The sequence below is a fragment of the Pseudonaja textilis genome, chromosome 1 (genome assembly GCF_049901715.1).
Source record: "Pseudonaja textilis isolate UNSWEBS1 chromosome 1, rPseTex1.2, whole genome shotgun sequence".
Taxonomy (NCBI): domain Eukaryota; kingdom Metazoa; phylum Chordata; class Lepidosauria; order Squamata; family Elapidae; genus Pseudonaja; species Pseudonaja textilis.
The window spans coordinates 261,613,214-261,631,191 of NC_141990.1; the positions used below are offsets into that span (position 1 = coordinate 261,613,214).

General features: G+C 33.8%; 1 protein-coding gene and 1 pseudogene across 5 annotated transcripts in view; both read left to right on the plus strand.

Annotated features, from left to right (window-relative positions):
* LOC113440835 (zinc finger protein 862) overlaps positions 1 to 17,978 on the plus strand; it is a 60,808-nt gene that overhangs the window by 15,215 nt on the left and 27,615 nt on the right. For all 4 annotated transcript variants that reach the window (XM_026707491.2, XM_026707485.2, XM_087921407.1 and 1 more), the window contains 4 exons: positions 1,012 to 1,109; positions 2,817 to 2,920; positions 6,214 to 6,476; positions 6,853 to 6,920. In XM_026707491.2, coding sequence (XP_026563276.1) covers positions 1,012 to 1,109; positions 2,817 to 2,920; positions 6,214 to 6,476; positions 6,853 to 6,920 — 533 coding nt within the window. The remainder of the gene's footprint in view (positions 1 to 1,011; positions 1,110 to 2,816; positions 2,921 to 6,213; positions 6,477 to 6,852; positions 6,921 to 17,978) is intronic.
* On the plus strand, positions 10,203 to 14,457 carry LOC148128173 (uncharacterized; annotated as a pseudogene). The gene is made up of 2 exons (XR_015740951.1): positions 10,203 to 10,988; positions 13,746 to 14,457. The product of XR_015740951.1 is annotated as an uncharacterized LOC148128173 (transcript).

Genomic DNA, 17,978 nt, shown 5'->3' on the forward strand with positions numbered 1-17,978 from the left:
ACTATTTTTCTTGTAAAGTTATGTTCAAGTAGCAATATGGCTCAAAAGTCTGTATTCTAATAGAATAGTATTATCAAAGGCTAGGGAAATCAGGATATCCAGGCAGTTCAAATGAGTATAAAGATTTATTGCAAGTTTGCTTTTCTACAAGTTTCTGAATTACAAAAGGTCTAAGCAATTTGAGAGTAGATAAATAATTCAAAGTGCAATGGACTTAGATCTCTTGTGGGCATGAAGGGACTCATAATTGATGATGTGTTTTGACCCCTCCCTCAAGCTCAGCCTGGTCATCTCCTATAACCAAAGAAAACTTGAAATACAGTGTAGAAAATACTGAACCTGCATCCTGCAGTGTATTTTAATTTAATTTTTTCAACTTGCAATGCTGCATTTCCTAGAATCAGTAAATGTTTTCATTATTAGCAACCTGATTAGTATGAAGAACAAAATAATCAGTATGTACTGTATATTGAGATTTCAAGTATATAAGAATAGAAGAGAATCTGCATGGTTTTCTGATGAGCTTGTCTAAAGTTATATGTGAAAAATCTTAGCCTGACTTAGCATATTTTGGGCTAGTTCCTAATTCTCTAGATATAGTACATCAAGTGTATCATCTTTTAGGAAGTAGGAGTTATTGTTCAAAAATTCTGAAACATCAGCTTTGGGGAAACTGTTTTAGGGTAATATTAATAAACTGGCTTTAGCTGGCGAATTAGGAGACACCACCCCCTCAATTGGGATAATTTATTTGACATTTTTAATATTACCTGTTGCTGGAAAAATTTGTTAAGAAAAGTGTGGTGAGATGGTTGCTTGGTATTTAATTTTGACTGGATGAAATATTAATATTGCATTTTGGCATTAAAATGTTAATTAAATAGCAGATTTTATGAATGCTGATATCTAATGTCGTATCAGCTGGAGAATAAATGTCTTTCAAGATCTGTTTAGGAAAAACCCCATTGTTTAAATGAAAATTTACATTGTTACCTTTATCTTTTTTTATAGAACATGACTGAAAAAGTAAAAGATTGCTTAGGAGAAATGGTAACAATCAAGACAGAACCATGTTCTCCATGCCAGGAAGAAGAATATGGACAATTTGGGTAAGAGCCTTTGAATTTCTAACTTGCATTATCAATATAGGAATCCTGTGCAAATTGCAAAGACAAATAAGGGGGATATGTGCATTGTGAGGTCACAGTGTAAATCTTGACCTTTCATATTTGTGTCCCAGCTTCAGTCACAAATAGTTCTCAACATTGGGACATTTATTTGTTGGATTTTTACATACCACCTTTATTTTTTGTTCATTCAAGGCAAAATAGGCATAATGTTTCTGCCTTCTATTTTCCACCAAAATAGCAATTCTATCCCTGTAAAAGCATTTTGGAAACTATGTTCAAGCTGTTTAAGATATTAACATTTATTATAAGATTGATTTGAAAACATCTTTTTTTTCTATATCCCCCGTGGCTTGGTCAGCATCTGGTCCTAAAGCTATTTATTTCTTCCCAACTTGGTATAGCAACTTGGGTTAAGGGGAATAATATATCTTCTTGTACAGAGAAAGAATAGAACACCTGTTCATAGCAGACTAAGTGGAAAATGTGACTTGGACAAATACCTCTTTGTATTTCTGAAAGAGAGGGATTCACCATGGGCAGAGTTGAGAAGAAGGCCTGATGTTGAATGCTGATGGCTTGGTTCATAGTTCACCACTAAATCATGGGGTTTGGTGAAGGCTTTCTATTGTTAAATGATTATTTTAAGTATGGCAACAAAGGTTTCTCCTGAGAGTCTTCTTCTCTTTTCTTTCCTTTATTTATATATCCACTCATTGAGAAATTGCCCACCCATGCTGTAAGGAATTAAAATAGCAAGTCAAAATAATACATGTAGGACAACAGGCAAACATGTTTCCTTGTTTTGATGTATTTTTGTTGCTTAAGGAGCAAAAGGGAAGCGGAGGACATATTTGAAAATAGTTGAATGTACTGGAGTTTTGGCACCAAGTCTACAAATTTCCTTCAGAAATGAACTCACAGAAACTTGTAGACCTAGTGCCAGGACTCCAGTACATTTAATTGATTTGATTCAAAAGAAGTTCCAAGAAGTGAGAATTCAAAAATATTTTGAAATAGGTAGTAACTAAATTGACATAAGAACTTGAAGCCAAGCCAAGAAGTAGGCAATTAATTTTAGTCTGAGTTAAAGCAACACTTTTTCTTTTAATGACTCTGTAATTCCTTGCGTCAGGCTGTAGTCAGGGTCACTGAATGGAGCTGAACGTTTACTGGCTGGATGTCCTTCCTGATGCCTACATAGAGCTTACAGCAGATATTTTCTCTTTGCGCCCAGAGAAGTATCTGCCACTAGAATAGAATAGAATTCTTTATTGGCCAAGTGTGATTGGACACACAAGGAATTTGTCTTGGCGCATATGCTCGCAGTGTACATAAAATAAAGATACATTCATCAAGAGTCAAGAATCATAAGGTACAACACTTAATAATAGTCATAGGGTACAATAAGCAATCAAATCATACTAAGAAACAGTCAATAAAAATCGTTAGGATACAAGCAGCAAGGTTATAGTCATACAGTCATAAGTGGGAGGACTGAATGCATAGCTTCCAGATTGTGAGGCAAGAGCTTCACCTCTAGGCCACCAGCCTAGATAACGGCTTATACTCATTCTAATAACGGCTCTAACTTGTTCTTATAACAAGTATAATGGCTTATACTTGTTCTAATTTCTGTTTCTTCATTTTCTATAGTAGAATATCACATATGTTCTCTTGTTTTGTCAGCTCTCAAAAGTTTGACTCTCACTCTGTGGATGTGGAGCCTAAAAAGCTAAAAGGAAAGCAGGAGTTGGTCATGTCCAAAAGTTTTCAGCAGGTGGATTTCTGGTGTAAGTATTGTATTGGTGATTTAACCATTCTAATATTAAACAGTTAAAATAGAAAATGCAGCAAATTGAAAGCTCACAGTTACTATGTTAACAACAATTGTAAAGCTAAGGTAGGGTTATGCAGCACTTGGTCCATATTGTTCCTCTTAGGATTCCACAATTGGTTTTTTCCACAATTAAATTTTGAAATGCTATTTTTTTCCAGATTTTCCAAACTTCATAAGATATTGACCATCTCGCTATTGATAATCATGATCTTTAATAACCTTGAAAGATTTGAGCTATTTTAAAATTAATTTTCAAAATATTTATTTGGTGCTACAATATTGTGATACATGATGGCACCAGCATCTGAAAAGGTTTCCAACCCTATAGCTAAAAGTTTTCATATATTTTTCTATTCGATAATATAGCTTATATCCAAGAGGCAATTTTAAGTATATTCAGCAGCATAACTTAAATCCATGAAATCAGCTAAGATTTAAGAAAATTTGAAGGACAGAATTTTCAAAAGAGCGTCTCAACAAGTTACAGTCTTTGTCTGTCATACATGTTACCAGAGGAAACATGGCAAACTTTCTCTGACATATTTGACCTTAATTCTCAAATTGAAATTATCCACTGGAAAAGAAGTTTCTGTTACCTATAATGCTAGCTGACATTATTTTTTATGATTAATCTGTAAAATCCTTGGTGCTCTCTATGCTTGGTTGCTTGTTGCAAATGTTTCTTTCCAGAGTAGAAGATGGAGTCATAAAGGAGCTAATTTTATTTTATTTATCAAAAGGGACATACCGGTAATCAAGTAATGTGGCTTGTTTTTATTTAAATTTACATCCTAGCCCCTCATGTTATATATTTTTTTAAAAAATCACAAGAGTCCCATGGCAAAGATGTAACAAAATATTAAATTTACTAAAAAAAAAACCCTTTTGTCAAAAAGAAGTTGTTTCAATTTTATAGATTTGAGTATGGGAGACAAGCTGTATATAGAGAAAGCAAAAGTCAGCCAGAAAAAAAAAAATCTTTAATAACCCTAGGGTTGCTTATCAGTCTGACCCTGTACAAGTAGTCCTCAACTTAGACCATAAAGGACACCAAAATTAATGTTGCTAAGTGAAACATTTATTAAGTGACATTCATTAAGCTCCATTTTATGATCTTTCTTGCTGTGGTTAAGTGAATCATTGTAGTTGGTAAATTTGTAATACGGTTGTTAAGTGAAACTGGTTTCCACAATGAATTTGCTTGTCAGAAGGTCACAAAACATCTTGGACTCTGCAACCATCATAAATATGAGTCAGTTGCTAAGCATATGAATTTTGATCCTATGACCATGGGGATGCTGCAATGGTTGTAACTGAAAAATGGTCATGTCATTTTTTTCCAGTGATGTAACTTTGAACGGTCACTAAATGAACTGTTATAAGTTGAGGACTGCCGGTACAAAAAGTTTTTTGCAAAATATTTGTTACAGTTACAGTTGTTTTAGGCTTGTCCATGCCTAAAATGAAGCATATATATTTGGGGTATTTGCCTCCATGTATAGAACTGGGAAATAGCCAAGGGTCCAAAAAATGGTGGTAAGCAACTCATTTCCTGAAAGATTAGCAGCAGCTGAGGGAAGAAGAGAAGGTGCTAGAAACTTGTGGAATGTTCTGAGGGAAGGAAGGAGCATCAGAATTTTCTTCCTGGTTTCCCAGATTTTATTTGCTCTACCGCCTGGAATGAACACATTCTAGGTTTTCTTCTGCCTGGCCTGAAATGATTTAGCAGAATCTACAGAATGCAGTGGTTTTGTCCAGCATTTGAAACAAAACATTTCCCCCATTTTGTGCTACAGAATTATGCTGTAAACCTAAAGCATAGAGTAAACCATTTTTTTTTGAAAGAAAAACATTTCCATTTTTGTGTTATGATCTCCAAGTTGTCTGACTTTCTATTTCTAGTTTTGGTAATATCTATAAAATTTCCCATGTGGAAAACCGTAGATGTATGCTAACTGCTTACTTTCTTTTCTTTGAGTTCTGAGCAGGATCATATTAACACTTTTGGTAATTATTTTGTAATGAGAATTGGCATACTAAGCATTTAAGCAAACGTTCATGTGATTCTTCTACTGAAACAAAGACATACGGATCTTTATCTCACATGGGTGAGAATTGAGATTCCAATTCAGAAAGCATTAAATATATCTCTTCAAGTTTATGCCACAATTTACATTTAAACAAAACTTGGCATTGTTCTGAGACAATATGCAATGAAAATTACATTGATTCCTTTATAGTATTGCTTTGAACTCTTGTTTTGGTTCAAAAAGTTATAATCAATGTCACTGTTCTTATATGATTCCCACAGTGCTGATCTTGCCAGAATTGCTACCCCTTTATGTGTTATTTCCAATTTTATATTGGCAATCTTATGAGGTTGCAATAGAATAATAGATAATGAGTAGTTAAGAATAATAGATAATGAGTAGTTAAGAGCCACCAGCAAATTTATCCAGTTGTAGTCTGGTCAAGCTGCATTTTCATAAAAGATTTTTAAAAATCAAGCCTTGGAACTATTAAAGAAACTCAGGAAATTATGAAAGGAATACAGTACTAATGCATTAATTGCAAACCTTGGCCTGGTACTTAATTATGAACAAGAGCTACTTCATAAGCAAGAACATTCATTTACATGTTATGATATGAATGTGAACTATTAGGACTAATTCACATGTGTTTCCATCTTTTTTTAAAAAAATCATTGGGCTAGGAATAATCTCTAGTTCAAAGAGCCTCAACAGCAACTGTAGTATACATTTTCGTGCCTTAATTCATATTGTACTGTTTTCTTAGTATTCGCTGTGTGGAGTAAGGATGATGTATACAGGGGAACACAAACATAATAGATGTGGTAAACTACTGTACAGTTGTTTGCTTCTGCTTCTAGGAGTGGTTGGGTTAAATAATATTTGATTCTTATAGGCAAGAATTTCTGAATTATACCTTCATTCAGGAAGCAAACAATTGGTTTCCTATTGCAAATGTTTGCAATATTGAATGGGCTGAAATCCTTGCTGAATGCATAACCTATGACTCAAAGAGATATAGCCTTATGGCTGGGAATTGCTTTTTAAGGAAAAAAGTCTCTTAGTTATTTTTGGTAATTTGTTTACAATGTTGGTGGAAGTTGTACCTTATCAGCAGGTTTTATTTGAAAATTAAAATTAAATTAAAAAAACTTACCGGCCTCCTTAGCAAGATTAGGAGGGCTAGACTTATTCTTGTTATTTCCTCTTTCTATAGTTTGTGAGTCATGCCAGGAGTACTTTGTAGATGAATGTCCAAATCATGGCCCACCAATGTTTGTGTCTGATGCTCCAGTACCCATTGGCATCCCTGAACGAGCTGTGCTCACTGTCCCTCCTGGCATGGAAGTGATCAAAGAGCCAAATGGGGAACGGGATGTACGCTGCGTAAATGATGTTATCCCCAAAGGTCGCATCTTTGGACCATATGAAGGGAAGCTGTCTAGTCAGGACAAGTCAGCAGGATTTTTCTCTTGGCTGGTGAGTATTCTCAGCTGGGTGATTCTTTAAGGAATCAGTGAGATTAACATCTGTGCATATTTGCATGTAATTCAGCCATAAGAAGAACACGTGTAATAAGAAGCTCTTCATACAACTAATCTTCAGGCAAGGATTAAAGTGTAAAGAACAAAGTAAAACTTGGAAGTCAGGAGTCAGGTTTTCATACAAGAAAGAATAGTTCCGCAGACTGCAAAACCCAGCTGTTTTCCAGATGCATTTTTTTTGTCAGTTTCAATAAATAAATTGGAAATATTGTTCTAAGAATGAAAAATTAAACGATTGCATTTATTCATTTAATTACCTTATACTGCATGAACCTAACTTTGTTATTATACATTTGGTTTTTTTCCCCCAGATCGTTGATAAGAACAACCACTATAAATCCATAGATGGAACAGACGAGACTACATCAAACTGGATGAGGTTAGTCTGTTTAGTATACATAATTTCCCTGTGTGTTTTTATTTGCATCTGTAAAAAGAAAGAATACACTTCCCTGTTTTCAGTTTTTGAAAATGAATTATGCATGACTTGATTTTTAATTTCATTGATAAATTTTCTTTCAAATATTCTGTTTATCTTTTGAACAAAAAAGCAGAGTTTTATAGGGGACAAGAGAGAGCTTGGTCATTACAGTGATTTAGCCGTGATTTCTGTAGCTTGTTTATGATTGCTTTTTATGTGTATTAAAATAATTTCAAAAAGATTTGCTAGTAGATCAGAACAGAAATGGAAAAAACTCTGTTGTAGGAAACTTGCTTGATCCTTTTTGTTAGGGTTATTGGCTGTTTTATCTTTGTTTTAATGGCACAGTGGGACAAGTAGACTAGATGTATCATATCTGCATCCACAAATTTAAGTTTGATAACTCCCCTGTTATTTCTCATTGATTTTCACAAAAACTTCTAACTATTTGTACTTTACATAAAGTATTTCACAACTTTGCTCATGAAGAATAGGACAAATTGGTCAGTAATGTGCTGCTGCTGTTTTATTCCCTAAATCTGTCTCGATCTATATCTAATTGTTATGGTGGATCTGTGTGTAAATTTATGCTATATATTATGTCAAATGGTAGATGGCTCATGACAAAATACTTTGAAGGTATTGTAGTAAAAATAATAATTTTTTAAAATAATTTAACAATGATATGGGTAAAAATTATGGTATCTGTATTGCAAGAGTTGGGGAAATTTGATTGATAACTTCCAGCTATCCCTTATCCCTTTAAAACTTCCAATATCCCTGGAAGGCATATTATATATCAGAAATGTATCAATTCATTCCTTGAAGATGTATTATAACAGATGAAGTGGCACACTAGTACCAAATATCAGATTAACACTGGTTATTTTTAAACCAGTCAAAACATTTCCTTCTGTATAGAAATTTGCAATATTATTTTGATTTACTTCAAAAGAAATCATATTGAACTTATTATGATTTGTGAGTAAACATGCCTGCATATAAGTGGAGTGCAAATATAACAGTAAAAGTATAACAGTAAAGGTGGAATACAGAAGAAACTAGTTAATCAGAAGTATTCATCAAATTAAAAAATAACAAATTAAGGCAAATATCTATATATATTGATACTAGAATTTGCTTGCGAGACTTGTGTTATTGTATATTCCAACCATCTGGACTTATACTATACTGTAGTCTAGCGTTGTTCATGTCAGTTTTCTCTTCTCCCTCCTTTTATTTTTCTTTTCACATAAAATCAGTGTTCTGTGGCTACTACTAATAATTAGTCTTCATTGACTTAGTGGCCATTTTTAAATATCTTTCCACAATGTTAAAAGAATATCTAATTGAATAGCCTGGCTCCAACAGAACATTGTGGAAATAGTGGGGCCACTTATAGGTTATCCTCTCAAGTCTTAAAAAGTTTGTTGAGTTCTGTAATACTTGTTGATATTAACAACTTGTTGGTATAATGTTGACTGAAATTTGCAGTTGAATAGGAAATAGTTTTATTCTATCTTTTTAGTTTGCTGCCTTTCTATTTTCTTCAAAATATCCTCAAATTGTAGTAAGCTGGCACAGAATTGTTTTGTATTTTCTAAAAATGCTTGTGTCACATTATTAAAAATAGATTAACATGATAGGGAAAGGAAAATACGGTATTTTCAAACTGCCACATTAGCTAGGGAAATATGCTACTAGTAAAGAAAAATGTGGGCTACCTTTTCTCATTGGAATAGGATAACCAATTTTTGGTTACTGATGATGTTGACAGGAATATAAACCTAGAACAGTACCAGTTCTTTTAAAATATTGCCTGGGTTTGAAATGGTAATGCTACAACAGCTTCTTTTATGGCTTATGCTGCCTTAAAATGGTCAAAGTATTCAAAAGCATAAATTTCTTTCCTTTCTTACATTTTATTTTGCTAAATTAAAATTTGAAAAATTAGGATGTACATTTGAGCTTCATGGTCTCTTTGAATGTTCAGTACTCCAGATAATGAAGTAAAATTGATAAATCCTTCTTTTTGGCACTTGCAATTATGGTCAAATTACATCTGCCCAAGCCTTCTAAAATAAGTTCCTGAAGAATTCATTACTGAAATGTAATTTATTTCTGAGTACATTGAACTTAGGTTTGCATGAAGATCTGGTATAATGGGGAAAATTGTTATACTTGATGTAAAATTCAGCAGAATACAGAAAATGCAGTATTTTAACAAAATACAATATGGTACATTCTGAATTATTCTGGGGCTCCTAGAGCATCTGTTGATATAATTTATCATGGGTTAAGTGTATTATGTGCTAGTTCATCTTATTTGTGGGGAATGGTTAGGGAATAGCAATAGCACTTAGACTTACATACCATTTTATAGTGCTTTACAGCCCTCTCAAAGTGGTTTACAGAGTCAGCAAATTGCCCCCAACAATTTGGGTTCTCATTTTACCCACCTTGGAAGGACGGAAGGCTGAGTCAACCTGGAGCCTGGTGGGATTCGATCTGCCAAACGGCAGTAGAAATAGCTTCCAGTACTGCACTCTAACCACTGCGCCACCGAGGCTGCTATGGTTATATGTTATTAAAATACTCTTATCTGTCACATTTTTGAACTATGCAATGTTGCATTTTTCATAAATATAGAAAGAGTTATTTTCTGGTTAAGTATTTGTCATAGACATGTGATAAACATTATGGTTGCATCATGAAGACTTTTTAGCAAACTATTGTATTTGTTATTTATAGGATATTTGCTAAATATGTCTAGTATGAAATGTCAGTCAAAGCCCATAAAAGATAGAAAATTTGGATGAAATTTGTATCAGATTACAAAACACTATGGAAAATAGCTTGTGAATCTTTCTTGCAGATAATATCACCAGTTCTCAGATTTTTCCCGTTTTCCCAAACAGTGTTGTAAATTTTGAAAGTAGCCATGGATCTTTTTAGCAGTTCTCTTTTGTCTATTAGAACCTGCTTGTAACATCAGGTGAACTTTAATTAACCTATTTAACAGAAAGACTGTTCATTGTTTCCTATGAAAGAAGCAAACATCATTTTATCAAGGAGGAGAAACAGTTGGTAATCTTATAAAATTATCAGTGTGGAAAATCCAGAATACCCTTGCTAATTTTATTTATTTATACGTTTAATCTATTAGGTCTCTTGAATCATTGCCCAGTGGTAACTATCTTCAGGGTCCATTTTTATGTGAATCAATAAACATAGTTTTTAACCCTAGAATTGTTTTTTGTATCAGAATCAGAATATTTGGTAGTTGTTTTGTTTCTTGCCAAAGATAATTAAATTTCTCCAAGAATGAACAAAATTCTCCAAATACCTGTTATTTACATAAAAAGATTACACAAAATATGGTACAAGTTGCACGTGAATCTTTGTTCCCCACCAACCTAAGAGGACTGCTGTTATACAAACCAAATATCTTCTTACTTTCTGTGCTTGTGTAAGAGTGGAAGGCATTTTCTTGAGAGAAAGCCCATCAAGCTGGAAATTAATATACAGTGGGACATGTTTCTTATTTTTAGTAGTGTGAGTATATCACATTGATTTCCTTTTACCATTTATCCTTTGTGGGATATTTAACCCAAGGAACATGACTGAACGAAAGGAAGCCCAAGTTCTCCAGGGAAGAACTGGACATTCTGGTCACTGAAGTGACTCAGAACGAAGCCAGGCTGTTTGGAAGGGAGACAATATGTCTATCTCTTGCAGACAGGGACAAGATCTGGGAAGTTATAGCCAGAAAAATCACATCAGTGAGCCATGTTCCCAGGTCTGTAAAAGATATTAAGCACAGATGGGACGACATGAAAAGAAGGACCAAAGACAAACTGGCATTCATGCGGAGGTCCATCTCCAGTCCCAGCAGCCCGGGAAGGCCCTCGGCCATTGTCCTGACCGCCCACGAGAGAGCCATCAAGTCGACGCTGCATTCGTCACGCCAGATACACGGCTTCTGGAGAGCGGATCTGGACGTGGTTGACAGCCCATCAACCAGTTGTAAGTATTATCTCTTGTCTGTTCCCTGCTGTACAGCTTGGTTCTGACAAAGAAATGTATTATACAAAAGTTAATGCTTCCCTTTTAGGTGAAGAACACCTTCTAGTTCAGATTTCCTGAAGTATTTAATATTTCCTGCTCTGGGTACTTTCTTCATTTCTTGAATAAACTGATATAGGCTGTGAATCTTATTATTCAGGTTAGCATAAAGGATAGGAAATATGGTACTGCCTCACCTATAGAATGACGTGTGATATATGACACATATATGCAACAAGGGAGAGAAGGGATCACAAATGTGAATCTTACTGTCATCATTAATACATCCTATATAAATACCAGATATTTTTATTATTTATAGATTGCATATTTGCTTACTCAAAAAATTTATTTGTAACTGCTAGTGGCGTATATTCACAGTCATGCAGAGTTAAAATTGGGTGGTTAACATTTAACCCAATGTGCGTGTTCCTTACCATAGTTTCAGCATTTGCTAATTCAGCATTTGTGGCAGTTGTAACTACTGCAGATAACAAAAATTGCTTCTGTATTTTCTCCATAGATGTAGAAATAGTCTAAAAGAGGCTGGTGATGTAGTTGACTATTGGTACATAATCCATATTGGTGTTATCCTTACTTCCATGGTCTTTTCTGATATTGAGCCAAACTGTACAGGTTAATGTACTCAACCTACATATACCTAGTATTCATGTATTACTATTCTCTCGTCCCATCAAGAATTTCAGCATTTATTCATATATGGATACGTCCTGCTTTATATATATACATTGTCCATATTCAAAATGGGATTTTGCTACTCAGTATATCTTAACCGGCATTTGTGATTCAAGCAGTCTCTAAATTAAGAACAAGTTCCATTCCACAACTCTGTCTTTAATCCAAATTCATATTTAAATTGGAACATCTAGTTACAAATGGGCTGCCTATTAGTAAAAATGGCAGACAACATTGTTCTTCTGTGAGCCAGTAAAGCTCTGAAGGAACACAATACTTTCAGAAACCACTAAAAACCACTAAAAATATGTTGTAAAATAAAAACACACAGTTTCAATAGTTCCTGAAAGAATTGCACAGTTTCAGTGTTTTGGCAGATCAGAGAAAGGCAATATTTTCTTATAGGTAGACTGTTTGTATCTAGCATTCCCATTAAGTTGAACATACATAATCTGGGAACTACCTGTATTCAGGATAAGTATCATAAATATATACTTATTTTCATTGCTTTTGTGGATAAGATGATGGAATGGACCAAACATAATGAAAATTCCAGAAACAATTGTTGTACTGTCAATAGTTCTTGCTGATTTAGAGAATAAACTGAGATCTGTCATCTGAAAACTAATACAAGAAGGATAGCATTGCAACAAAATAAAGGAAAGAAAAAATTATGTCCCACCTGTGTGTACTTGGATCTCGGCTACAATTTAAGATACAATTCTATGGGTAAAATTTTATATATTAGGCAGTAATTTATGAAAGTTATACAAACCAACAAAGTTTATTAAGTTCCCATTTGAAGGCTTTAAAAAAACAACTATGTGTTAGTGTTGAATTTGCTCTTATTTGAAGAAAACAGAAGATTATAAAATATTTCATTCATTTTATAGTGATAGAGCCTCTTTATTACAACAAGGAATAGGAGTATGCAGTGCATGTTAGATGGTATAGCCATACTTGAGTTACTTTTTTTTCCATGCCTTCAGTGACTTATGGCACACTAAGGAATTGCCTTATTATTGATTCATATATAGGCTCAGACTACAGCAGTTAGTTATTCCCTAAGATCTCAGTTTGTGGTCCCTTTTTGCCTTACTACTGCAATATCTGGAACTTCCTAGCTGGAAGGTATTAGCTCTACTGCTGAGCTATAGCTTGATTTGGGAACACTTAAAATTACTGTCAAGATTGATACATAAATACATAAAGACAAGAAATGATTCCATAAAATTAGTGCTGCTTTTACTGAACTCAGAGATTCTGGTATATAATTATCAGTATTTCATTAGAACAGTAAATTAATACTGCTTCATTTCTATGTATACTATGAAGACTGTAGAAGGACACTATAGGTCATGTTTCATTCATCAGTGTTTTGTGTGTGTGTGTGTATGTATGAGTCTTGACTCCTGGCAACTTCCTGGACAGATCTCTGCAGTTTCCTTGGCAAGATTTAAGAAGTGATTTGCCATAACTTGCTTCATAGAATTGAGAAAGAATGATTGCCCCAAGGTCATCCAATTGGCTTCATGGCCAAGTCAGGAATAGGACTTACAGTCTCCTGGGTTCTCGAGTGTGATGCCTTAACCATTACATCAAACCAGCTTTCTATTTAATTTAGTGATTACAAAATACTTTCGTGCAGTCATTTCAGTCTAATATAGTGATCTGAAAGTGGACACATTATTTTCCTATATCAGGAGGGCAGAGTATAACAGAGCAATTCTTGTTTTTAGCTTTTGTAATCTGGCTCAGTGAAATCAGATGTTCTGCTATAATATGTCATCTGTTCAATCAGATTGGGTTTTTTTAATGTGTTCTTCATGTTTTTTTTAAAAGCAGATACTGTTTTACAAAATAAATTATTTAAATACTTTTCTAAATAGTATAGAAACACAGATTTCACTGAATCCCAAATTTAAGTTTTGCCTTTTTTTTTGAAGTAGAGTTTGTCAACGCAAAGCCTTCGTGCAAATAATCTGGTGTCTTCTCTCTTTTTTTTCCTGTTTCTGTTTCAAGCTGATGAAGGAGAAGAAATGGCAAGCCCCTCACAGCAGCACCACTTTTTATCACAAAGGTGTTCTGAAGAAACCGATGATCTCTCCGTGCCATCTTTCCTTCTTTCATTGTGTTTGTCAGATCATTCAAATAGTCTAAGCCAAAGGGAAGAAAAAAATCATCTAAATTCATGTTCTGAGTTTTCCACTAGGCCCCTTCAACCTCTTGTCCAAAACCCACCTATTTCTGGCTTTGATCATCAGCTCTTTGATTCTCACATTCAACAGACGGAACTATTCATACAATTCTGTCAAGAGTTGGTGACAATCCATAGAGATGTGCCAAGCAACATGCACGCAATGAGCCAGAAGATGTCTGACCTGAGTGGAGAAATCACCCAAATGTGCTAAACTTTAATTAAAATCGAAGATGAGCTTCAAACTTTGAACAAGAATCATATTTCTAATGCTAGCCAAGAAATAAACCTGCAGAGAATTGGATCAAAGAGCCCCATTGAAACCAAAACAAATATTAGCCAACATCAGCCCAAGGCGACTCTTGTTATTTGGATTATTGGGTCACGGAAGAAAAAACACTATTTTTAGTTTTCCACAATATTATATTAAAAAGTACAGTTGATGTTGGTTTAATGAGTACTTCTTAGCATAAACATTGGGAAAGTTAATGAAAATGTTCTCTTAAGAATATTATAAATTATATCAACTTTTGCAATAAGCTTTGGAACTTCCTAGCTAGAAGTAAGCTTTGCTTGATGTACTTGGAAACAGTACTTGTGTTGTAAAACAATGCAGTAGAAGGTATGTTGTCCTCTTTAATAAAAACAGATGGTATAAATCATAAAGAACTGCATGATCTACAAATCCAAGGTTCTTATAGATTTGATTTTGACTACATTTTAAGCTCAGGAAACATTCTGGCAATGTTACTAGATATTTAGGTTTAAGTAAATACAGTATTACTATGATCAATGGTAATGTCTAGTTTTCTTCTTGGTCTTTATTCTACTACTGCATGTGGCACTATGTAGACATCAATAAGGATCTAGGTTTGGAAAGGGAAACTTGTTTGTAGCCTTCACAGTTGGGTCTGAATTTTTTTGATCTTTTCTGTGTTTTGGAACATTTGAAAGAAGGAAGTTTTAAGGAGTTTACAAATTAGGAGTTTTAAATCTTGAATATGTTTAAGGCATCCTCTACCCCTTAATCCTGTTCCCACCCTGCAAATAATTTTCTGTTTGGGGTGAGTGAAATAAATATTTTATTGGTGCAAGTTCAAAGCACTAATTTTAAGCTTGACTATTTTTCCACCTTTTTTTTCCCTGAAAGAACTGAAAGAGTTAGCCTTGCCCATTCTACTGATTTGTGTGATAAACTTTGACTTCAAGGCGGGATAAAAAGTCATGGAGCAGTTCCGAGACTGAAAAAGTCGTAGAACTGAATGCACTGTTAATTTTTTTCATCACTGTGAAGAAACAGATTGTGAGATTAGATAACACTTTGGTCTCATGTAACCTAATTTTTTTGGCTTAGTTATTAACTACTGACATTTGGGAATGGGATGTTAAATCAGAATAGATACCAACAAAAGAAGAAACTTGAAGCAATGCAGTCAGTATTTCTCTATTTCCAATCCTGTAAATAATTACACAATATAGTGTTTTTTATTATTAATTTCATGGCAAAAAGCAATTTTAACTAATAATGATTAAACTGTATAAGATTGTAAGCATATTACAATACTGCACAATATAAAGAAGAAATAGATAAGTATAAAGACGTTGACTGAAATGAAATGATTAACATGTAAGAAACAAATAGCTAGTGTTGGCCTGTCTGCTGATTTTTGTTGTTAGTTCTTCAGTACTTTCAGTGCAATACATCTTATGGCTATTCCAGTGTGTACCATAATATGTTAAAAACTTGCCTGTGTTAGATGGGGAATGACATTTAAAGCAAATAACTGAAGCATGCTCAAATATTAATTTTGTCACATTGGTGTAATTATTCTGACTTCAATGGAACTATTGTTTACATAATGTAGAATAGGTAGAGTTGGTAGGTTACCAACTCATAGCAAAGACAACGCACTATTGTAACTATGCTTGTTTTAGCATAGATTTTCTATTTTGTATTTCCTCATGTCAGTTTGTGACTTAACATGATGAAAGGCAAATTGAGGCATAAAGTATTACTTGTCACTCCAAAGATGCAAGCTAACTCTTTAGTAGAAAGATAATGTAGCTGAGCCAAGTCTGATAAATTTCCAGTTGGTTTTGGAAGCAAATGTTCTAATCCAGCAATAAATCGGTTTATTCTATGTATGCTAAAATGAGACATAAAGTATCACGTATTACCCAAAATATACAAGCTAATTCTCTGGTAGGAAGAAAATGTAGTTCAGCCAAGACTGATAAGTTTAAGGTTGGGTTTGGAAGCAGATGCTTTAATCCAGAAATAAATCAACTTATTCTATGTATGCTAAAAAAGCATGTGTGCTATATCTTATGTATATTTGCTTCTCATCCCCTGTTTATATGGAGTCTTCCTTATTGCAATTGTCAAATACAAGTATTCCTCTTAAGACATAGCTGCAGTGAATTATTCTTCACGTTGCCTTTTTTTTCCCAAAAGAAATTTTCTTTCTATACTGATGACGCAAACTATAGGAAAGAAAAATCTGTAAGTGCCAAACAGAATCAAGCATTTGAAATGTTTGAAAAGCTATAGAACCAGATAATTACAGTGTGAAGGAAATAACAAAGAGAATGTGGAAGTTTAATGCTCACATAATTCTGTTGCTAACCATTGTTTCTTGGAAATTCATTATATTATTAATTTCTTGTAGCAGGGTCCCTTATATTTTCCTTATATTAATTATATAGAGTGTCATGTATATTAATTGTACAATGTAAACCAAGTAAATGAATTAAATCATGTTCAGTCCATCTGAATGGTTTAATTTGCTTTGCTGTCTCTCTCTTTTTTAAAATAAATGATTCTGATGCAGTTGAGGAATTAGTTTTCAGAAAAGCCTGTCTTGGAGAAGTGCTCCTGAGAACAACCCAAAGACAGATCAGTTAGCATTACCAATTAGAATGATTTTCCTTATAGTTCTACGGTAATCTTTCCCAACTGATATCCTCTGGACTATAGCATTCAGAATTTCTAGGTAGCATTCCCACAATGAGCTAAGGTTAGTTTAGGTGAATCCATGCAGTCCCTGGTGTTTAGTAGGATAAGAAGCCAAAAACCAGATAAAAGAAATGTGACTCTTCTGTTTTGATATACTAATTTATCTGTGTTAATGATACAGTTTATGGGTATACTATTTTGTTGAGGCATTAGGAAAAAGGAGGCATTCTATGCTCTGTGAAATACTTTCTTTTATCATCCCATGAGGGGTGCTTTCTTATATGTGACTGTTGAAACCTGGCATGTTTTAAGTGCCTCTGACAATATTGCTCTGCTTACCCTAATATTTCTGATGGAATTTATGATTATTTTTGTTAACAATAAAGATATAATATTTAAAACTCAGAATAAGATGCTCTTTTATGTGTTTCTGAAGTTGTGCTCAAGACAACTTTAAATTCTTTGATGTTTTATTCCATATAAGATGCATAATAGTTCCAGTTTTCATATATCCTTTACCTGCAACACTTACAACTTATACATGCCTGGCAACATATATATCTCTTTTGCTATAATTTTTGACAAGATCTAGAAATGTTTGCCTATCAACAATCAGCGGTGAGTTTGGCTTGAAATGTGAAAGTTTCTGCATATAACTAAAGTCTATTTCATGTGCAAAAACATGACATGCTTATTTCATTGTTACTTTTAAATAAGGTTTAAAATAGCCACTTTCTAAATTGCATACTTACAAACCATCTTGTGATATCAGTGCAACTAGTTCTGTAAAATCAACCTGGCATCTTTTAGTGGTGTAAATTATAGTGCCCAACATTGTAGGATGGCCTATGACTTGGAATTCATGGAGTTACAATATAGCAAAGATGCTAGGCTAGGGAAGATTGGCTAATAGGAATACTAAGTAAGTATATTCTATAATGAATTTATCTTTGAAATAATCATGCAAATACAAAGTTCTTGTTTTAAATCATGGGTTCTTGGGTTTCTCTCCAGTTTTTGAAATGGTTTGCAGAGCAATATGAATGTTCATTTGTGCACACGAACACACCACATACATGATCCAAAATGAATAGCTTCAAAT